This window comes from Castor canadensis, chromosome 4 (assembly GCF_047511655.1).
Source record: "Castor canadensis chromosome 4, mCasCan1.hap1v2, whole genome shotgun sequence".
Taxonomy (NCBI): domain Eukaryota; kingdom Metazoa; phylum Chordata; class Mammalia; order Rodentia; family Castoridae; genus Castor; species Castor canadensis.
Genome location: NC_133389.1, coordinates 114230278 through 114253629, shown reverse-complemented (window position 1 = coordinate 114253629; position 23352 = coordinate 114230278). Strand labels below are relative to the sequence as shown.

The window sequence follows — 23352 nt, the reverse complement described above, 5'->3', positions numbered from 1 at the left end:
TACGTTCATTTCTATGCAATTAAACATATATGTAAAAGAAATGAATATTTGATGAAAAGTAATAAAGTATTATTGAATGATATAATTATAGGTAAATTTTTATTTTCATGTTTATGATTTATATTTTCCAAACTAAAGTAAGTATGATTTACTGTTATAATCAGAAAATATTTTAAAGAGTTATACATAAATCACACAACCTTCTAGAATGTGGGGAAAGGAGAAAGAAAATTAGCCATTTGAATTATTAACCTTGTACTATAAATTTTAACTAAGCATAGAAAAAATGTTCTTCTCTAGATAATTCTCTGATGTGGTTTGATAAGACCACACTGTCATACACACACTGGCGAGCAGGAAGACCAGCTGTAAAAAATGGCAAGTTTTTGGCCGGTTTGAGTACTGATGGCTTCTGGGATATTCAACCCTTTAATGCTATTGAAGAAACACTTTATTTTCACCAGCACAGCATTTTTGCTTGTAAGATTGAAATGGGTAAGTATGTTAAGGTCTGGTTTCCACTCCAGGGAAAGAGTGTGAGGCCATTAGCCCCACCACTCTGAATCACGCAGTTACATTATCTGAGTGCTTCCTCTGCATTCAGTCCCATGCAAGGTTCTGCAGAGGCTATAGAGAGCAAAAATGTCTGGTCACTGATGTCATAGTAGTGACCTCTGGGAGTAAAATGTGATTGGGAAGGACAGCATTAATTTTTTAATCAAATATAGATTAGTTTTATATTATTTGGTATAGACAAAAAAATCAATAAAAATAGGAATAATGAAAACAAGGAATGCCATCCAAAGGTAACACTGGTGGGCCTTGAAGGATGGAGAGAAGGATGAATAGAATTTCTATATAAGAGAGTGTTCTGAGGTCAAGTTTTGGCATTCAAAATGAATGTCTTTCAACCATGCCTAATCCTTAAATAAATCTATTTGAAAAGCAAGTTATATTTAAATTTTTACAGTGTAAAAGCTCTTACCGCTAGTACATTGCTCTGTGCTCTCTGCTGTCATGGAGCCCCTCATAATGGCATCCTTGCTGGTAATTTCCCTTCATAGCACTGTAGAATAATATCCTGGAGACCATTTGCATCAGCCATCTCTAGAGATACCCTGTTATCAATAGCTTTGCGTGTAGGTAAACTTTTTAGACTTTAGAAGCCAGCCTCTGTTCCTGATTTCTAAGCTTTGTCCCAGCCTCCATCTTCCCATTCTTGCTCATCAAGCATCATTTTCTCATGGTGATATCTTAATTGTCTCCTGTACAGAGTATGTCCAGCCTCATATTTGTACCTTTATTTATGTTTCCTTCTTGCCAAGAAGCCTTGCATTTTCTTTTTATTTTAATAAAATGTTTGTTTTAGAATAGCTTTAGATTCACAGAAAAGTAGTGCAGACAGTACTGAGAGTTCCCATAGAAGCCACAACCACTTTCCTTCATGGTTGACATCTTCCAGTAGTGTGGTTCATTTGTCACAACTAATAACCCAATATTGGCACATTATTAACTAGGACCCATACATTATTCTTATTTCCTTAGTTTTACTTCATGTCTTTTTCTGCTCAGGACTCCATTCAGGATACCTGGTGGAATTAACTTTATGACTCCTCTTGGCTGGGATGGTTCCCTAGACTTTTCTTGTTTTTCATGACCTTACCAGTTTTAAGAAGCATTCCTTATGTATTTTGTAGAATGAATAACTTTTAGTTTGAGTTGGTTGATGTTTTTCTTAAGATTAAATGGGAGTTTTGAGTTTGGAGAAGGGGGGAAGACCACAGATGAAAGGTGTCATTTTCATCATGTCATACAAATGGAATATGCAATCATCATGTCTTAGCATTCAGGATGTTGAGGCAGGAAGATTGTAGGTGTGAGGCCAGCCTGGGCTACATAGTGAGACCCTGTCTGAAACAAATAAACAAGATCAACAAAAGAACATGTCCTATCACTGGTGATTTTAACCTTATCACTTGGTTTGTTATGTTTCTCTATTATAAAGTTATTCTTTTTAAATTTTTTATTTTATTTTTCAATTAGCATACATTAATAATGAGGGGCTTTCTGACTCCTCTAATACAGATGAACCTTGCCTTCACAGTTGGTCTTCCATGTCCTAGAGGTTAATAGTTTGACTGTCATTTTAGGCACTGCTGTTTTCTGTCTCCAGCTATTATGTGAACTCCTTAGAAACACTATGTTTATGCCGTTTTTACTTCAACAAGATATCTATAATATTTAAGAGACTATTATATGTGCTATTACAATAAGAAAATTAAACTATGTGTTTGGCCTACTTATGAATAAAAAACTTTTGAAATGGTTGCATGTCATTTTATCCAAAATATGTATTTGAAATAATTTAAGATTAATTACTAACACTATTATTTTAATTATTATAGTTAACTATAAGGAAGAATATAATACTACACTGCCACAGTTCATTCCATATGAAGATGGTATCTATAATGTTATTCAGAAAAAGGTAACATGGTATGAAGCATTAAGCATATGTTTTCAAAGTGGAGGACATTTGGCAAGTGTTCATAACCAAAATGACCAGCTCTTTCTGGAAGATATTGTAAAACGTGACGGATTTCCCCTATGGGTTGGGCTCTCAAGTCATGACGTAAGTCTTGCTTTGTTTTCCAGAAACTTCTCAGATCTGTTACTTTGAGTACTGGAAGTTTGAACATAAAATATTAACTCAAAACACTATATCAGATTAAGTCCTAGGACTTGGTTGGCTTAGCATAGTGTGTTCTTACCTTTCACAACATGGAACACATTTAAAAACTGTATTTGTAGAATGACTAGGACAAATGGAATTAATACGTCAATAGCACCTCTATCGCCTTTGGTCTAGCCAATTGGAAAGCCCATAAAGAGGAAGTAGAAAGAATCAGACAAACCTGAATTTCAATACTAGTGGCACACCTTCCATTTATGTGCTGGATTGACCTTGAACAAATCACTTAACTTTTGCAACCCTTTCTCTAATTCTGGCAGTACTGGGGGTTCAAATCAGGGCCTCAGTTACTATTCAGGTGCTCTCCCACTTGAGAGCTAGGCTGTCAGCCCTTTCGGTGTTGGTTATTTCTTTGTTCAATTTACTTTATTTGGCAGTACTGGGGTTTTGAAGCTCAGAGCTTTGCTCTTGTTAGGCAGGCACTCTACCACTTGAGCCATACTGCCAGTCTTTTTCCCTCTGGTTATTTTTGAGATAGGCTCTCCCTTTTTGCCTGAGTTGGCCTGGACCACATCCTCCTACTTACGCTTTCCAAAGTAGCTGGGATGACAGGCCACACACCACCATACCCAGCTTTTCCTGCTGAGATGGGAGTCTCAAAAGCTTTTTGCCCAAGCTGACCTGGAACTGTGAACCTCCAGATCTCTACCTCCTGGGTAGCTAAGATTACAGGTGCCCAGCTTGCACTGGTTATTTTTAATGATAGGATCTTGCTTTATACCCAGGCTGGCCTGGACCACAATCCTCCTATTTGTGTTTCCCACATAGCTGGGGGTGACAAGCATGTGCCCCCATGTCCAGCCATTGGTTGAGATGTGGTCTTGTGAATGTTTTGCCCAGACTGACCTTGAACTGCCATCCTTCCAATTTCTACCTCCTGAGTAACTAGGGTTACAGTATTGAGCCACTGTGCTAGCTGCAACCTTTTCATTGAGATTTTTATACAAAAACTTATGTAAATGGCCAACTAAAATTCTTAACCCAGTTAGGACTAATGTACACTTTGTTCCCCCTTTTCCCCTACAAAGTAGCGCTACTTAAGATTAATCCTTGGACTGCATTGGCATACATCAGTACTGCCAAAAAAAGAAATTATTCTTCTCATAAACATATCTTTTGTGCCACTATCTGAATCCTACTAATCAGTATATGTATGTTTTTACAGTAATGTCTGGTGTATAAAAATAACCATATATTGAGATTGGAATTGTAGGCCTCATTTAAACAATCCTTAGAACAAAGTGGAGGAAAATGAAAGAAAAGGTTACAAATTATGATTATAGAGTTAAGGGAATATCGAAAGTAGTCTTCTCATTTTCAATTTCTTGGGAAGTATTTTCCTTTTCTAGCCCCCTGCTGCTTGATGACCTCTGGAATGTAGAAAATGTAGCCAGATACACAAACCACAAAGCTAAGAAAACAGTATTCAGGACAATATGAGGATTGGGATTGTAAATCTGTAGTTATGATAAATGGAAGCCATTTGCATGTTATTTATTTTCAAGTGTCATATAAACTCATCCTTAAAAAAAATAAATCCAAAGACAGCACATAGTAACTATGTCTCTAAATTTAAAGCCCTACTTAAATTCTGCCACGGCATTCAGCACCAGTGTCTCATGCCTATAATCCCAGCTACTTGGGAAACTGAGATCAAGAGGATTGCAATTCCAGACCAGTTAGGGGAGGGGTGTCATTTTCAAGACCCCATCTCAATGGAAAAAGCTGAGCATGGTGGTGCTCCTGTCATCCCAGCTATTGAAGGAAGAAAAAAAATAGGATCACAGTCCAGGCCAGCCTAGGCAAAAAGCAAGACCCTATCTCCAAAATAACCAGAGCAAAGAGGGGCTGGAGGTATGGCTGAACTGATAGAGTACCTGCTTAGCAAGCATGAATCCCTAAATTCAAACCCCAGCATTGCAAAAACAAAACAAAACAAAAAAACTTTCAGAGCAAATAAATTTTCCAAACCAATGCATCAAAAGCAAATCTTTGATTTTATAGCTAGGTCCAGACCCACAGTGTTTGCAATCAAGTAATTAATACTCCCTTCAGTACTTTTTAAAATATGTATATTTTTCTTTATGTTCTTTTTGAAGTTATATATCTGAGCTCAGGTTATCTCTTTTATATTAAAACAGGGAAGTGAATCAAGTTTCGAATGGTCTGATGGCACTGCATTTGATTACATCCCATGGAAAGACCAAAAGTCTCCTGGAAATTGTGTGGTCTTGGATCCAAAAGGAATCTGGAAACATGAAAAATGCTTCTCTGTTAAGGATGGTGCTATTTGTTACAAACCTACAAAATGTAAGACTTCATTTTGAATAATATATTTACTAAATTATGACATTTATGCACATGATTAAATACACAAATATTTTACAGATTTTAAATAAGGCTTATCCACAAATTCTATAAAAATTTTTTGATAGATTGTGAATATAAATAAATTTGGTACATCTTCTCTAGAAATTTTTCCCAAAGAATTTCAGCTGTTCTGTCACCAAGAAAATTTTACTCTAGAATCTGAGAAATTTCATCTAGCAATATTTTCCACAGACTGAGATGCTCCTTTAAAGGCACAACAGAAGACTGACTTCTCAGTTGTTAGGTACAGAGAATAAGTAGAATTTTTTAGAAATATGATAAGGCATGCAGAAAGGAAATAAATCTGTCTCAGAGAAACAGACTTTACAGAATAAAGGAAAATGACCACTCAAAATTTAAACATAAGATTACAGTATGATCCAGCAATTCCACTTTTAGATATATACTTAAAAGAATTAAAGGGTTGGCATAGTGGCTCAAGTGGTAGAGTACTTACCTAGCAAGCATCAGGCCCTGAGTTCAAACCTCAGTACTGAAAAAAAAAATTGAAAACAAGAATTAAAAGAATTAGAAACAAGGACTCAAGATATACCATGTTCATAGGGACATAATTCCTAATAGCCAGTAGATGGAAGCAACCCAGTGTTCACCACTGGATGAATGATAAGCAGAATGTTGTACACACACACACACACACACACACGAATATTATTCAGCCTTAAAAAGGAAGGGAATTTTGACACCTGTTGCAATATGATTAAACTTTGAAGACAGTATCCCAAGTGAAATTGGGGGGTCATAAAATAACAAACACCGTATGATTCCACTTACATGAAGTCCCCAAAATTCTCAAGTTTTTAGGACCAGAAAGTAGAATGGTGATACCATTCTAGGTACATGGAGCTTCAGGAGTTATTTATGGGCCCAAATTTTCCGTTTTACAAAATAAAAAAGTTCTGGAGACAGATAATGGTGATGTTACACTATTACAAAACTTAAAAATGGAGCCAGGTGCCTGTGGCACACACCTATAATCCTATCTACTCAGGAGGCAGAGATCAGGAGGATCACAGTTCAAAGCCAGCTCAGGGAAATAGTTCATAAGCCTCTATCTCAAAAAAAACCCATCACACAAAAAAAGGGCTGGTGGAGTAGCTCAAGGTGTAGGCCCTGAGTTCAAGCCCAGTACCACAAAAAAAAAAAAATTTTGAAAAGCTAAGAAGACTCACCACCTACTTTTTGGGGGAATTGAGAGTGATTTTGCTATGGTGATACATTATAATTATAAAAGAAATTACCAAGCTTTTACTTGTAGGTGTGATTTCTAAAAATAGTCATATATGTCTAGGTAAACTTAGGTTTATATTATGAAAATAAAAAGGAATTCAAGGAAAAAAATAACTCTTAATTTTTATTTCAGAGTAATTTCAGACCTATTCAACCTGTATCCTGATTTGCTTCCTTTCCCACTCTGTCTAGCTGCTTTTACTTTAGTTGAAATCCTTCTTATAAGGCTAAATATTGTCCTCCTCTGTCATCCTGTTATAAAAATGGGATTCCAAAAAAGTGAACTAGAATGTATTCACAGAGTATGGCTGTGAATTCCTCTGGTGTGTGGACTGAGTTAAATGCTTCTTACCTACAAAAGCAACAGTTTTAAACTGGGGCACTTCATGATTTTTAGAAAGGTGGTTACTTTTTTTTCTATGCATTATTTCAGTTGTGTCTAACATTTTCACAGCTAAAGCACTGTCTCCTCATTCATACTCATCAAGATGCCCAGTGGCAAAAGGGAATGGATCACAGTGGATCCAGTATGGTGATCACTGTTACATGTCTGACCAGGCATTACATAGTTTCTCAGAGGCCAAACAATTGTGTCTAGAACTTGGTGAGTTCAAATTCATTGATTTTTCCTTGACTTAATAATTCTTAGAATTTTTTAATGTGGAAGTAATTTGAAATCATAATTATATTTTAGAAAATACTTTTAAAGCACTAGCTGTTTTATAATAGTATTATAGCCTAATTGCCCTGTAGTAGGGAAATGGTTAAGTATTTTATGATGGAAGAACTCAGTGAAGTATTAGAATAGTCATTAAAAATTGTCAATGTGAGAAGAAATACAGGGAAAGTAAAAGTAAGTGGGAAGAAGTAAATAGAAATTCTAGGTGAACTATTAAGTAAAAATGGTGACAAATGAACTGAGACAGTTTTTTGTTGCTGCTGGGTTTTTTGTTTGTTTGGTCTTGGTTTTGTTTTTTATTGATACTCAAGTTTAAATTCAGAGCCTCATGCTTACTAGGCGAGTATTCTACCACTTGAGCCATGCTTCCTGCCCAGAACAGTTTTAAATATAGCCAGATAGGCTTAGATGAAATTGTTGAGAAGCAAAATTTTTTATTAAGCTGGCTAAGTAAATAAAAAATTATAGACTTTCTGTTGGATAGTTTTTAATAAGTAAGCTTAGCCTGATAAGGTAATAAAATCAAAAAAGCACAGATTGCCTATCTATTCTGAGGAGGATTATCCCATATCCTTCTAATACCATAAGGGACAGGACTTTTGTCCTCAAGTTTAGCCATTTTAGGAGGAACAATGATTGGTTCCCTCTCATGGTAAATCTAGCCTTCAGTCAAAATATAAAATGACTTCTAGGGAAACTATTTGGAGTATTTCAAAGACCAAAACTATTCATATCCTTAGATAGCAGCTTAACCAGGCAGATGGCACTTAGCTAATTTAGTTTGTTAACTGCTATGAGGACATTTGACTGATAAAAGTGTTTTAGTTACTGCTTACCTACATAATGGGAACTTTCAGGTGAGAACTGTGTGTTACACATGTATACTCATGATGGACACTACTGTAATCTATGTAATGTTCTAAAAGTCAGACGCCTCTACCTCCTATAGAAGAAAGTAAAAATGATTTACAGTAAATATAGTATGTGGGTTAAGCATATAAGCTTTATAGTGTAGGTTCAAATCCCAACTCCTAGCCTGATGCAGGTGGCTCACACCTGTAATCCTAGCTACTTGGGAGACTGAGTTAGAAGGATCATAGTTCCAGCCTAGGCAAAAAAGATTGCAAGAGTGTATCTCAACAGAAAAAAGCAGGGCATGGTGGCACATGCCTGTCATCCCAGCATCAGCAGTAAGTGTAAAACAAGAGGATTGTAGTCCAAGCTAGCCTGGGCAAAAAGCAAGCTCCTATCTCCAAAATAACCAGAGCAAAAAGGGCTGGAGGTGGGGGCTTGAGCGGTAGAGCACCTGCCTAGCAAGTGTCAGGACCTTAGTTCAAACTCTAGTATTGGAAAAAAAAAAATCCCAACTCCCACATGTACCTAAGTAAGTGACATTGTAAAAGAAACATAATTGTTTCTTTTCTTATGTGAACAATGAGAATGAAAATAGTACTTACTTCAAAGGTTGGTACAGTTTGGGTTTTTTAGAAATGAATAAAATGAAATAATATATGCAAATGCAGTACAGTATGCTGCAAAATGTGAACTGTCAAAATTATCTTTACTATTAAAAAGATTGAGAATGAGTTTCTAATGCTATAACTGAATAATCATGTCAGTTTGAACAATTTACTTAATCTCCTTGAGTGTCAGGTTCCCCATTTGTAAAATAGGGATAACACTTCCTGGTATTATTTACTAGTTTGTATAATATTAAATGAGGTAACATAAAACACCTACGCAACTGTGGTCTTCGATAAAGGGGCAAAGGCTCTGAAAACTGTGATGGAGGCTCTGAAAACTCTCCATCACAAAAGGAATGCTTTAGTTCAAGTATAAATAGGCTTGAAGTTGAGGAACACTGTTTGATTCCATACAGGATTGATTTTACAATTCTAGTTGTTTTGTTTTTTTTTTTTCTTTTTCTTTGGTGGTACTGGAGATTGAACTCAGGGCTTTGCACTTGCTAGGAAGGTGCTCTACCACTTGAGCCAGTGTACTAGCCCTCCAAGTTTAGTTATTTATTTTTATCCCTTGCCTAATGCAGTGATAATGCTGTTTTCTCCATGGGTTTTGGGTGCCTATCAAACTTCAAGAATATTCACTCATTCATTCAATTTCATACTACTTCTAGGAATTTACGATGAGCGTGCCTTACACATTTATGCACAAGAATATTATAGGATGGCTACTGCTCCCTGATATCCCAACCTATTTCCGTTTAGTTTCAGTTTAGCAGAAGCAAGTCTAAAGTTGAGTGATAAAAAATGCTTATTGAGGATAGAGTGCTAAAATCTATAGGGTCACATATGTTTCCACCATCACAAGTCTCAGTTACTCTGAATAGCTGTCTAAAAACAGATGTCTCTTCTGGTTACACAGTTCCAAGATCAAAAAATATTGCCAGGTAAAAATTTTGAAAAATATGTAATTCCTATAGGTAAAATTTCAATTTTAAAAAATACTTCTATTTTTGGAAGCATTTTAAATTTGGACATAAATACCAGTTTTTCAAAACAGTCTCTGTGTAAAGTCTGAGTTTTCAGTGATCTTGTTCATGGTAGACTTTTTTTTTTCAAATGGCCAGTTCAGAAAAAAGTACTTGCCAGTTTACATAGAGCTAATTAGGTGCAATTCGTTTTCCTCCAACAGATCATTCTGCAACTATTGTCACCATAGAGAATGAAAATGAAAATAAGTTTGTGAGCAGATTGATGAGGGAAAATAATAATATTACCATGAGAGTTTGGCTTGGATTATTTCAACATTCTGCTGGTAAGTGTCATATTCGTGTATGCAGTATGCAAAGAGGATTCCAATGTGTCCTAAATTCCAACTCAGCCTAGCTGAAAAGTGTCCAATGGTGGCAAATTCAAATGCTTCTTTTCTGTCTTTTTTTTTTTGAAATAGTACTAGGGCTTGAACTCAGGCCTTGTGCTTGCATTACAGGTACTCTACCACTTGAGCTATGCCCCCAGGCCTTTTTGCTTTATTTATTTTTTTGAATAGAGTCTTGCACATTTATGCCCTGGCTGGCCTGGATGGTAATCCTTTTATTTGTACCTCCACCATATCTGGGATGACAGGTTTGCACCACCTCACCCAGACTCAGGTGCTTCTTGATCACTAAGCTAGTTCTGCTGGTTCTGGAGGCTTGTAAATTTTGAATGAATATGTAAGTAAATTATTGGTAATGAAGTAGAATTGTAAATTTTGAATGAATATGTAAGTAAATCATTGGTAATGAAGAAGAATTGTTGTAGAGTCTTATTCCTTGAATCACCATCAGCACTTTTTTTCCTAAAGCAATACCTGCGTCCCATGTCCTCACAAGAACCCATGCCTTACTTCCCTTACAGTTCTACTATCTATTGCCCCATGGACTTGCTGCTCATAGCACTATTATTCAGAAGATTATCTCCTTGTTGTTCCTTTCCCTCTTAGAATATTTTTACCACAGATCAAAGTGAAGTCTTCATCGTGATTTTTTTCAAACAAGTTTAGTAAAAGTGCCAAGAATTTGAGTGAACTTGGAATTGATACAGAGTGAATTAAGAGTACAAATTTGGTAGAAGAATAGGAGGTCTGCTTCATACTTTATGTAAAGTTTAAATCTATTTTGTATTTAATTAATTAATTAATTTTGACAGTACTGTGCTTTGAACTCAGGGCCTCCACTTGCTAGGCAGGTACTCTGCCACTTGAGCCATGCTCCCAGCCCTATTTTACTTTAGGTATTTTTCAGATAGGGTCTCACATTTTGCCTGGGGCCGACCTCAGACCATGACCCTCCTGCCTGTGGCCTCCTGCACAGTTGGAACCACTGGCACCCACTCCATACCTGACTTATTGATTGAGATGTGCACTCACTAACTTTTTGCCTGGACTGGCCTCAAATCATGATCCTCATGATCGCTATCTCCTGGGTAGCTGGAGACGTAGTAGGTGTGAGCCACTATGCCCTAAAGCATAGTGCTCTATGCTAAAGTTGAATTTTAAATTATTAAAATAAATGTGAATTCTAAAATATTAAATACTTTTCAAAAAAATGAATGGATTCAAACTTGGCCGTGTAAATGAATTGTAAATTGTGTTTACTTTGTTACCACAAGGTGGTGCCACCTTAGCTGGAAAACAAAAATGGAGTTGGGGGAACCTCCTAAACCCTATGGGCCTCCTCCCTTTAAGGATAGGTTTTCTAAAAGAAGAGAGAATACAGATCCCTGTAAGTGGCCTCTCGCACAGTCAATGTGCAAGCATTCCACGTTAATGAAAACATCATATTTTACGCCATTGTTCAACAGAACTTCCTACAGAGTCGGAAGGGTTCTATTTCTGCCCTGTCCAAATAGTGTCACTAACCATACAAGGTTATTGAGCACTTCAGATGTGACAAGTGCAGCTAAGGTCTTACTTAAAATTTTGTTCACTTTATATGAATTTCATTTTCCAATAGGGGCTATCACATAGGACACCATTCTAAGTAAATGAATTATTTGAACAACATGTTTTTAACTCAGTAATTTAGTAGCAATAATACAGTTGGATGTAATGTTTTTCTTCAGATCAGTCTTGGAGTTGGTTAGATGGATCAGAAGTGACATTTGTCAAATGGGAAAATAAAAGTAAAAGTGTTGATGGAAATTGTAGTGTTTTGTTAGCTTCAAATGAAACTTGGAGAAAAGTTGAATGTTCACATGGCTTTGGAAGAGTCATCTGCAAAGTTCCGCTGGGTAAGTAAGGAAATGTTTAGCAGAATAAATCAAGAAAAAAATACTCAACTCAAATAGGTGCTCAGTTTCTGTACTTAGTCCTGAAGTATTTATAAAATACATCCAAAATCTTCATTAAATCATAGTTTACCTGTGAAAAGTAGATAACAAGAGACAGGAAATGCACATATTCTCTAGAGCTCCCAAATGAAGCTAATATTCCAAATGTATGTAATTCTTTCCTAAGGGAAAATGGAAGCTGCCAGAATACTGGGGAGATAATTTCTTCAAAAATGTTCTTATTCTGTAGTTTGTGCAAAAGCTTAAAGGTCTATTTCTGCAGTTATTTTGCTTCTTTCTTCCCAGTCCCATAAAACTCATGATTAATTTTAAAATAATCTAAAACTACATTTAACTACTTAAAATGTTCAGAGTCTCTGTAGGAAATTATAAATTGAACTTATGTTTTTATCATGATTCTCCACATAAAATAACTATAAAAATATTACTTAACTTCATTTGTGGAGAAAGAGCTCTTTTTCTCATTAACATTTTAAAACATCTAGCATAAAACTTTGCTCTTTGGTGTGTGAGCATTAAAGATTGAAATCCAGTTGCAGTAACTGGCATCTGTTTGTACCAGCATTGATTTCCTGTGTCCTTTCCCACATGCTGGGCTGCACCTGTGAACAAGACCAATCAGCTACTGTTCTCCCAGAGCTTACAGTTCAGAGGAGGAAGACAGAGAAGGACGCAAGCAGGTTAAGTTTTGGAAGAGAGGAAAATATCAAATAGTTATAAACTCTGTGATCAAGATTAGGTGGATGGCCACTCTAGATTAGGTTATCAGGTAAGAGTGGGAGATGCTGAAGCTAAGCTCTGAAAGGTCAGCCCAGAAGAACCAGAAGAAAGGCACAGCAGGCAGAGGAACCAGGTTGAGAACTCAGGGAAGAGTTGGAAAGTAGGCAGAGGCCAGGCACTTAGGGGGTTTGAAGCAAAGGTCAAGAGTTCTGGTTCTATTCTGAGTAATAAAAAGCAACTAGAAGATTGGAAGGGAAGGAGGAGGTACAGCAAGGCTAGGGTGTCAGCATGGAAAAGGGATATCCATATGTAGATGTCTAGTATGCAGTTGAATATAGGAGAGGGATAGGTGGTCAGCATAGAGATGGCATTAGGAGTTGTGAGCCAAGAGCCAAGGATGTAGCTCAGTGGTAGAGAACTTGCCTAGTATGTGCAAAGCCCTGAGTTCCATCCCATCGTGGGGGAAGGGGGATTGGCAAAGAAAGATACAGGACAGAAATGAAGATATCTAGGCAGTATGCAGAAAACAGGCCTTGGATAACTTTGAAGTTGAATAGCCATGGGCTAAATGAGGTCATCTTAGAGGCTTAAATAATTTTTAAAACAAATAATACTTTATTTGGCCCTAGTAAAACAAACACAAAATTTTATAACTTTTATCAATTTGCTATGGAAGGATGGGATATGAGTATGATATATGAGTAGTGATGTTCCCAAAGGAGTGCAGGTAAAGGAAAGTGAAAATAATGAAAGTGCTTTAATTTCTTTGGAAGAAAATTCCTGTGGCAATGAAGAAGATTTTAATGAAAAGGGAGATACTTGCATTTGAAAAGAAAATATTTAAGTGTTTGATGATGTGTTTGAATTTAATGTTAAAGCTATGAAACAATCAGGTATTTATTGTCTTTATGTATGTGACCCACAGCTTACTAAGTAAAATCAACGGTATCCACCACTGTTGCATTGTTCCTTCAGTGTCACTCCTTTCCCTATTCCAGGCCCTGATTACAGAGGAATAACTATCACTATCACATTTGTGGTGCTGAGTGTCTTGGCGCTCGTCAGTGGACTGCTTTGGTTCTTTTGCCAAAGAAACCGTTTCCATTGGGCAGGCTTCTCTTCGGTTCGGTATGAACAGGGAGTGAATGAAGATGAGATTATGCTTCCTACTTTCCATGACTAAATTCTTCTGCAAGTTTGTTAATTTGCACCAATGTGTTAAAAAAATGAGCCACTTAAAAATTTCCCAGTGTCAGTATTTATTCTGTTACAAAGTAGAAGCTTAAGTACTTTTTCAGTTGCTTAGTTGCTTACGATGATACACATGATTAATTGCTCACTAAATGCCATAACTCTAGTTATAGAATAGAGAAGACTCAAAGCTAGAACTGTTTACAGGGTAATACAATTAACCAACATGAATTTTCTCCGTAAGAAGGTAGTTGGTAACTAGGATATATATATAGAGAGAGAGAGAGACAATAAGTACCTGATTATTTAATAGCTTTAACATTAAGTTCAAACTCATCATCAAACACTTAAGTATTTTCTTTTCAAATGTAAGTATCTTTTAGCACAACTTCTTAGAACATTAAAACTGGCATATGACTAGGTGACACATCTACCTTTTAGTTTTTAAGAGCATCTGGCCAAATGCAAAGTTAGTACCTTAAGGTAAAAACCCAACTGTAAAGAATCCTAATGTTTCTAAATAGTGATTTGTATCAAAGCATTTTGGAAAATTTACTTTGAAATGAGACATACTTTTACACAGTAAGATGGTGCCTTTTGGCAAAAACACTTTTTATACTATTCCAAAGATATTTCAGACCAAGATTATTTATATACAAATAGTTTTTTTACAAATGATTTTTATGTTCATAATTCTTAATACAATGGCTTTTAAGAAAATTTAATATTTAATGTTAATGTTTTCTAAACTGCAAGAACATTATTGATTGCATAGATTGGGTATCCTGTAGCAGTGTGCGTTATGTTTTCAGATTTACTACATTTGACTCTCTTTTTTTAAAGGACTCAACTTGAGATGTGACTCTGAAAGTTTTACAATTTATACATTTCACATAGCACATCATCTTTTGACTAACTTTTTTTTTTATTATTTTGTTGCCTTTTTACATGAACTAAACAGAGAAGGGGTCTGTGAAGGACATTGTTTATATAATTTGCATTTGTAAAAATGAGAATTTTATAATGAAATTCCAAACTTTGTGATTGCTACTAAAATATTTAAAAATTTGAAAGATTAAAACATTGTTTTGTGGTTGTTACTTTTAATTTTACCACCTGGAATATATTCTTAATAGTAGCATCCACTAGACATGGTGAATGTTTTCTTATTTAGTGTTTAACTTATATTTGTACTTTAGAATATTTTTGTATAAAATCTACAGATTTAAGTTTGGAATGTTTATACTATCATAAAGTTGTAAATAATTTTCTAAGACAGTTTTAATGTAGTCTACAATTGTCTTAAAATATTTTATTAAGATGCCTTTTAGATTTTAGTTTTCTCAAACTGTGATCTGTAAATTTTAGTTATTAAGAGTTTCCTCAAAGAACTCAGCCAACTTGATGTGAAAAGTACATCTGTACATAGTGGCGATGCCATATTAAAGTTGTTTTATCTCTTCAGTAAAAAGTGTTGGAGTTGATCCTTGAATAAAAACATCTCTAGATTGGGCTTACTGTGTTCAGTGTAATTATGAGAAATAAAGTGTCAAGCTGTTATAAACCAAGGCATTCTTTAATTCTGAATTAAAGCATACTGAATGTTTGATTTTAATATCTTTTCAGAATTCTCTTGCTCAGTATCTCTTACCTATCAGAATCAGCAGAGATCCCATCTGTGTTCCACTTATTTCTCCTCTTAGGAGATTCTATTCACTGCCTTCCCTCTGAGTTCAAATACAGAGTTCTAGGCTCAGATTTCCACCTACCCACTGAAGGATCTGTGATGTATGTGAAAGTCCTTCTCAACAAGCCCACAGCTGCCCCTTGGTGGTTTCTCTCTTCATCTCCCCTGTTCAGCTGTCTCAGAACAACTAAAGACAGATCATTCCTCTTCCCTAACTAATCCAGCCAACTGCACAAGGCCTGACAAAACTGATCTCTTAAAACCAGGAACCTAAAAAGCAAGTGAATTGATAAGGCATAGGGGACAAATACAGAAGTGATACCCATATTCCCCCTTCTTCCCCCCTGCTTCTTCGACTACATGTTTTCACTGCAAGTGGCTCTTGTAGTCTCCAATTCCCAATCCTGACCTCACTGCCAAGATTTTTCTGGAGAAAATCAGAGCTCCAGGTTCCTTCATCATAGTCTCATTTAATCCCAAAATTCTCTTGGAAAAGCAAATATACAATTGTTATTAATTAGTTCAAAACAACTATTGTGCTTAAGAAAACAAATCTGTATTAGTTCTCAAAATAAAGCCTTTTTTTACTAGACCTCATCTATACCATTATCTATAATTCCCTGAATATTCTAAATTAAAATATTCTTACTATATCTGTTTTTCACTAAATTTATATATATATATTTCTCTTTTTTCCATTCTTTCCTATCTCCCAACCAGTTCTTCTTATATTTTCTTTCAGTAATATGAAGGCATACTCTTTGCCTCTAAACTAGAAACACAGAGGTCATCTTCAAATATTCCTTCTCATCTCCCCAATCTAACAATTCTCTGTTTTACCACAGAATTCTCATGAATCACACTATCTCCAACTGCCAACCTGATTATTTCAAGTCTTTGTCCTTTTTGCTTCAGCCTTTTCCTTTCATCCTATTTTTTCCCCACTGGTGAGCCTGGAGTAGGGAGGGTGAGCGGCTAGAATCCTGGGGGATTGATTCCTTGGCCAAGTAATCTTTTAATACAATGTAGGATCAAGTTGATATTGATCTAATTGCTAAACAGCTAAAGGAATTAGGAAAACATTGGTGATTTTAGTCAGTAAGAATTCAGCAAAATGGTGGAACAACAATCCAGATGGAATGGACATGAAAAGTAAAAGGAAGATTAAGAACTGGGAAACAAGATTTTGAGAAGAATGGTGAGAATGGAAGTATGGAGCTATTTTGAGAAGTATGGTGACTGACATAGGCCATAGGTAGAGAGACAAGTAAGGGTAAAGGTCTTTTGTTTTCTGAAGGAGGTGGGAAAGAAATTCATATTTTTTTTATTGTTATTCATATGTACATACAATGCTTGGGTCATTTCTCCTCCCTACCCCCACCCCCTCCCTTACCACCCACTCCGCCTCCTCCCTCTCCCACCCACCCCCTCCATACCCGGCAGAAACTATTTTGCCCTTATTTCTAATTTTGTTGAAGATAGAGTATAAGCAATAATAGGAAGGAACAAGGATTTTTCCTAGTTGAGAAAAGGATAGCTATACAGGGAGTTGACTCACATTAATTTCCTGTGCATGTGTGTTACCTTCTAGGTTCTTTTTGATCTCACCTTTTCTCTAGTTCCTGGTCCCCTTCTCCTATTGGCCTCTGTTGCTTTTAAGGTACCTGCTTTAGTTTCTCTGCGTTAAGGGCAACAAATGCTAGCTAATTTTTTTAGCTGTCTTATCTATCCTCATATCTCCCTTGTGTACACTAGCTTTTATCTTGTGATCAAAGTTCTATCCCCTTGTTGTGCTTGCCCTTGATCTAATGTCCGCATATGAGGGAGAACATACGATTTTTGGTCTTTTGGGCCAGGCTAACCTCACTCAGAATGATGTTCTCCAATTCCATCCATTTGCCAGCAAATGATAACATTTCGTTCTTCTTCATGGCTGCATAAAATTCCATTGTGTATAGATACCACATTTTCTTAATCCATTCGTCAGTGCTGGGGCATCTTGGCTGTTTCCATAACTTGGCTATTGTGAATAGTGCCGCAATAAACATGGGTGTGCAGGTGCCTCTGGAGTAACCTATGTCACAGTCTTTTGGGTATATCCCCAAGAGTGGTATTGCTGGATCAAATGGTAGATCAATGTTTAGCTTTTTAAGTACCCTCCAAATTTTTTTCCAGAGTGGTTGTACTAGTTTACATTCCCACCAGCAGTGTAAGAGGGTTCCTTTTTCCCCGAATGCTCGCCAACACCTGTTGTTGGTGGTGTTGCTAATGATGGCTATTCTAACAGGGGTGAGGTGGAATCTTAGTGTGGTTTTAATTTGCATTTCCTTTATTGTTAGAGATGGTGAGCATTTTTTCATGTTTTTTGGCCATTAGAATTTCTTCTTTTGAGAAAGTTCTGTTTAGTTCACTTGCCCATTTCTTTATTGGTTCATTAGTTTTGGGAGAATTTAGTTTTTTAAGTTCCCTATATATTCTGGTTATCAGTCCTTTGTCTGATGTGTAGCTGGCAAATATTTTCTCCCACTCTGTGAGTGTTCTCTTCAGTTTAGAGGCCATTTCTTTTGATGAGCAGAAGCTTTTTAGTTTTATGAAGTCCCATTTATCTATGCTATCTCTTAGTTGTTGTGCTGCTGGGGTTCCATTGAGAAAGTTCTTACCTATACCTACTAACTCCAGAGTATTTCCTACTCTTTCCTGTATCAACTTTAGAGTTTGGGGTCTGATATTAAGATCCTTGATCCATTTTGAGTTAATCTTGGTATAGGGTGATATACATGGATCTAGTTTCAGTTTTTTGCAGACTGCTAACCAGTTTTCCCAGCAGTTTTTGTTGAAGAGGCTGCTATTTCTCCATCGTATATTTTTAGCTCCTTTGTCAAAGATAAGTTGCTCATAGTTGTGTGGCTTCATATCTGGATCCTCTATTCTGTTCCACTGGTCTTCACGTCTGTTTTTGTGCCAGTACCATGCTGTTTTTATTGTTATTGCTTTGTAATATAGTTTGACGTCAGGTATCGTGATACCTCCTACATTGTTCTTTTGACTGAGTATTGCCTTGGCTATTCGTGGCCTCTTGTGTTTCCATATCAATTTAATAGTAGATTATTCAGTCTCTTTGATGAAAGTCTTTGGGATTTTGATGGGAATTGCATTAAACATGTAGATTGATTTTGGGAGTATAGACATTTTCACTATGTTGATTCTACAAATCCATGAGCATGGGAGATCTCTCCACTTTCTATAGTCTTCCTCAATCTTTCTTCAGAAGTTTATAGTTTTCCTTGTAGAGGTCGTTCACATCTTTGGTTAAGTTTACACCTAGGTATATGATTTTTTTTGAGGCTATTGTAAATGGAATTGTTTTCATACATTCTTTTTCAGTTTGCTCATTGTTAGTGTATAGAAATGCTAATGATTTTTCTATGTTGATTTTATATCCTGCTACCTTGCTGTAGCTATTGATGATGCCTAGAAGCTTCCGAATTGAGTTTTTTGGGTCTTTAAGGTATAGGATCGTGTCATCTGCAAATAGGGATATTTTGACAGTTTCTTTACCTATTTGTATTCCTTTTATTCCTTCTTCTTGCCTAATTGCTCTGGCTAGGAATTCCAGTACTATGTTGAGTAGGAGTGGAGATAGTGGGCATCTTATCTAGTTACTGATTTTAGAGGTAATGGTTTCAGTTTTTCTCCATTAAGTATAATGCTGGCTGTAGGTTTGTCATATAAAGCTTTTATAATGTTGAGGAACTTTCCTTCTATTCCTAGTTTTCTTAGAGCTTTTATCACGAAATGGTGTTGGATCTTATCAAAGGCTTTTTCTGCATCTATTGAGATGATCAAGTGGTTTTTGTCTTTGTTTCTGTTAATGTGGTTTATTACGTTTATTGATTTTCATATGTTGAACCACCCCTGCATTCCTGGGATGAAGCCTACTTGGTCGTGGTGAATGATCTCTTTGATGTGTTGTTGAATTTGTTTTGCCTTTATTTTATTGAGGATTTTTGCATGAATGTTCATTAAGGAGATTGGCCTATAGTTCTCCTTTTTGGAGGTGTCTTTGCCTCATTTTGGGATAAGTGTAATACTGGCTTCATAAAATGTGTTTGGCAGTTTTCCTTCCCTTTCTATTTTGTGGAACAGTTTAAGGAGGGTTGGTATCAGTTCTTTAAAGTCTGATAGAATTCAGCAGAGAATCCATCAGATCCTGGACTTTTCTTTTTGGGGAGACTGTTGATTGCTGCTTCAATTTCATTTTGTATTATAGATCTATTCAGGTGATTAATTTCCTCTTGGTTCAGTTTTGGATGATCATATGTGTCTAGAAATCTGTCCATTTCTTTAAGATTTTCAAATTTATTTCAATATGGGTTCTCGAAGTAGTCTCTGATGATTTCCTGGACTTCCATGGAATTTGTTGTTATCTCCCCTTTTGCATTCTTGAGTCTACTAATTTGGGTTTTTTTCTCTCCTCATTTTAGTCAGGTTTGCCAGGGGTCTATCGATCTTGTTTATTTTTTCAAAGAACCAACTTTTTGTTTCATTAATTCTTTGTATGGTTTTTTTTGGTTTCTATTTCATTGATTTCAGCTCTTATTTTTATTATTTCTCTCCTTCTATTTGTTTTGGGATTTGCTTGTTCTTGTTTTTCTAGGAGTTTGAGATGTATCATTAGGTCATGATTTGGGATCTTTCAGTCTTTTTAATATACGCAGTCATGGCTATAAACTTTCCTCCAGACTGCCTTTGCTATGTCCCATAGGTTCCGGTAGGTTGTGTTTTCATTTTCATTGACTTCCAGGAACTTTTTAATTTCCTCTTTTATTTCATCGATGATCCATTCTTCATTAAGTAATGAGTTATTTAGTTTCCAAAGCTGTTTGCATGTTTTTTGTCTTTACTTTTGTTGTTGAGTTCTACTTTTACTGCATTGTGATCAGATAGTATGCATGGTATAATTTCTATTTTCTTATATTTGCTGAGACTTGCTTTGTGCCCTAAGATATGATCTATTTTAGAGAAGGTTCCATGGACTGCTGAGAAGAATGTATATTGTGTAGAAGTTGGATGAAATGCTCTGTAGACATCAAGTAGGTCCGTTTGATCTATTGTATATTCTAGATCTTGGATTTCTTTATTGATTTTTTTGTTTTGGATGACCTATCTATTGATGATAATGGAGTGTTAAAGTCTCCCACAACCACTGTGTTGGCATTAATATAAGCTTTTAGGTCTTTCAGGGTATGTTTGATGAAATTGGGTGCGTTGACATTGGGTGCATACAGGTTGATGATTATTATTTCCTTTTGGTCTATTTCCCCTTTTATTAGTATGGAAGGTCCTTCTTTATCTCGTTTGATCAATGTAGGTTTGAAGTCTACTTTGTCAGAGATAAGTATTGCTACTCCTGCCTGTTTTCAGGGGCCATTGGCTTGGCAAATCTTCTTACAGCCTTTCATCCTAAGCCTATGCTTATTTCTGTTGGTGAGTGGGTCTCCTGTAAGCAACAAATTGTTGGATCTTCCTTTTTAATCCATTTCATCAAGCGGTGCCTTTTGATGGGTGAATTAAGTCCGTTAACATTAAGTGTTAGTACTGATAGGTATGTGGTGATTCCTGTCATTTAGTTGTCTTAGTTATTTGAAGGTTTGATTATGTGTACCTATGTTGAGGTTACTCTCTACTTTCTTGCTTTTTCTATTCCTGTGGTTCGGTGCTGCCTGCCTTTTCATGGTTAAGTTGGGTTTCACTTTCTGTGTGCAGAATCCCTTGAAGAATCTTTTGTAGTGGTGGCTTGTGGTCACATATTGTTTTAGTTTCTGCTTATCATGGAAGACTTTTATTGCTCCATCTATTTTGAATGATAGTTTTGCTGGGTAGAGTATCCTGGGGTTGAAGTTATTTTCATTCAGTGCCCGGAAGATCTCACCCCAAGCTCTTCTTGCTTTTAATGTTTCTGTTGAGAAGTCTGCTGTGATTTTGATGGGTTTACCTTTGTATGTTATTGGTTTTTTGTGTCTTACAGCCTTCAATATTCTTTCCCTAGTTTCTGAACTTGTTGTTTTAATGATGATATGTTGTGGAGTAGTTCTATTTTGATCTGGTCTGTTTGGTGTCCTGGAGGCCTCTTGCATCTGTATGGAAATATCTTTCTCTAGATTTGGGAAATTTTCTGTTATTATTTTGTTGAATATATTACGCATTCCCTTCACTCGCACCTCTTCTCCTTCTTCGATGCCCATGATTCTCAAGATTTGTCTTTTGATGGAGTCGGTGAGTTCCTGCATTTTCTTTTCACAGGTCTTGAGTTGTTTAATTAATAGTTCTTCAGTTTTTCCTTTAATTACCATTTCATCTTCAAGTTCTGCGATTGTCTTCTGTTTGTTCTGTTCTGCTGGATTGGCCTTCTGTTTTGTTTTGCAGTTCTGTTTCATTCTTTTTTCTGAGGTTTTCCATATCCTGGGTGGTTTCCTCTTTAATATTGTCTATTTTTGTCCTGAGTTCATTTATCTCTTTATTAATTGTGTTATTTGTTTCACTTTGGTGTTTATACAGTGCTTTTATGGTTTCCTTTTTTTCTTCTTTTGCTTTTTCAGATTCTCTATTTTTGTTGTCTTGGAATTTCTTGAGTGTCTCCTGTACATTTTGGTTGACCATATCTAGTATCATCTCTATAAAATTCTTATTGAGTACCTGTAGTATTTCTTCTTTTAGATTATTTTTGTGTGCTTCATTGGGTTCTTTGGCATAGTTTATTTTTATTTTGTTGGAGTCTGGATCTGAGTAACTGTTTTCTTCATTTCCCTCTGGTTCCTGTACTAATTTTTTGCTGTGGGGAAACTGGTTTCCCTGTTTTTTCTGTCTTCCCATCATTGCCCTTGGTGTTGTTATTGTCCCTGTACTGTTAGCAATTAGGTATTTTCTGGCTTTTAATAATAGCACTAGTGATATTTAGAATGGAAGGGTGAGAGGGGATGGAAAGCAAAGAAGTTAAAGGAAAAGGGAAAAACAAATAAGCAAACCAAGAAACAAAAACAGGTTCAAAGATATAAACAGGGAGAGACAGTGTACTAATCAACCGTAAGCTGAAAAGGCATTAGAGAGACAGAGAAATGATTGAAAATAAAAAATAAAAAGAATAAAGATAAGAATAAAAATAAAAAATAAGTAAATGAAAGAATAATATATATATATATATATAAAGTAAAAAAAGATAAAAAATAAAATAAAAATTAAAAAAAAATCCCCAAGTTCAAATGCAATAAAGTTTCAGTCTTAATAATTTTGGTGTTTGTTCCTCAGCCTCCAGTCCTGGAGATCGTGCCTCAGATGTTCTTCTGTAGTTGTCTCATCAAAGGGGAAAAATAAAAGTACAAAAGTGCACAAAACAAAACAAAAAAAACCCACAAAGTGTCCTAAGTTCAAATGCAATACAGTTTCAGTAAGTTTTTCATCATGCAGGTGTAGTTCAGTTGTTTTCTCATCAAAGGTAGGGAGAGAGAAAAAAAAGAGTCTGGAGACAGATCTGTGAATGGTGTCTGCGATTGTGGCTTGCCTGCCCGCTGCTGTCAGCCTGCTGTTGCTGGAGGCTTTTTATGCAGATCTCAGCGGTGAGCTTAGCACTCACTTGGCCCCACAGTTTTTGTTTACTCAGAGTTCTCCTGTACGTGAGCCACTGCTACAAGCTTTCCCCTTTCCAAGCACACTGGGGGAGGTGACACTGCACCCGCTTTCTCAGGCCTGCTTGTATATTTACAGTTCACGTGGGAAGTGGGTCTTCCCCCCTCTCCTGTGGAGTTTTCCACCCACTGCCACTTTTACAAGCTTTCCCGCTCCTGGTTGCTGGGTGCGTGCCCCCACTCCCACCCTCTTCGGCCAGGCCCAGCTTGTTTATTTACAGTTCTGTGAG

General features: G+C 36.2%; 1 protein-coding gene across 2 annotated transcripts in view; it reads left to right on the top strand.

Moving 5' to 3' along the window:
• The window catches only part of Ly75 (lymphocyte antigen 75), an 88826-nt gene extending 73560 nt beyond the window's left edge, over nucleotides 1–15266 (top strand). The window contains exons 29-35 of one of the 2 annotated variants that reach the window (XM_020181747.2): nucleotides 301–495; nucleotides 2406–2632; nucleotides 4894–5062; nucleotides 6825–6974; nucleotides 9702–9824; nucleotides 11615–11782; nucleotides 13561–15266. In XM_020181747.2, coding sequence (XP_020037336.2) covers nucleotides 301–495; nucleotides 2406–2632; nucleotides 4894–5062; nucleotides 6825–6974; nucleotides 9702–9824; nucleotides 11615–11782; nucleotides 13561–13745 — 1217 coding nt within the window. In that variant the 3' untranslated portion in view covers nucleotides 13746–15266. The remainder of the gene's footprint in view (nucleotides 1–300; nucleotides 496–2405; nucleotides 2633–4893; nucleotides 5063–6824; nucleotides 6975–9701; nucleotides 9825–11614; nucleotides 11783–13560) is intronic. The other variant, XM_074070917.1, reaches the window with a different exon arrangement.
• The last annotated feature ends 8086 nt before the right edge of the window (nucleotides 15267–23352 follow it).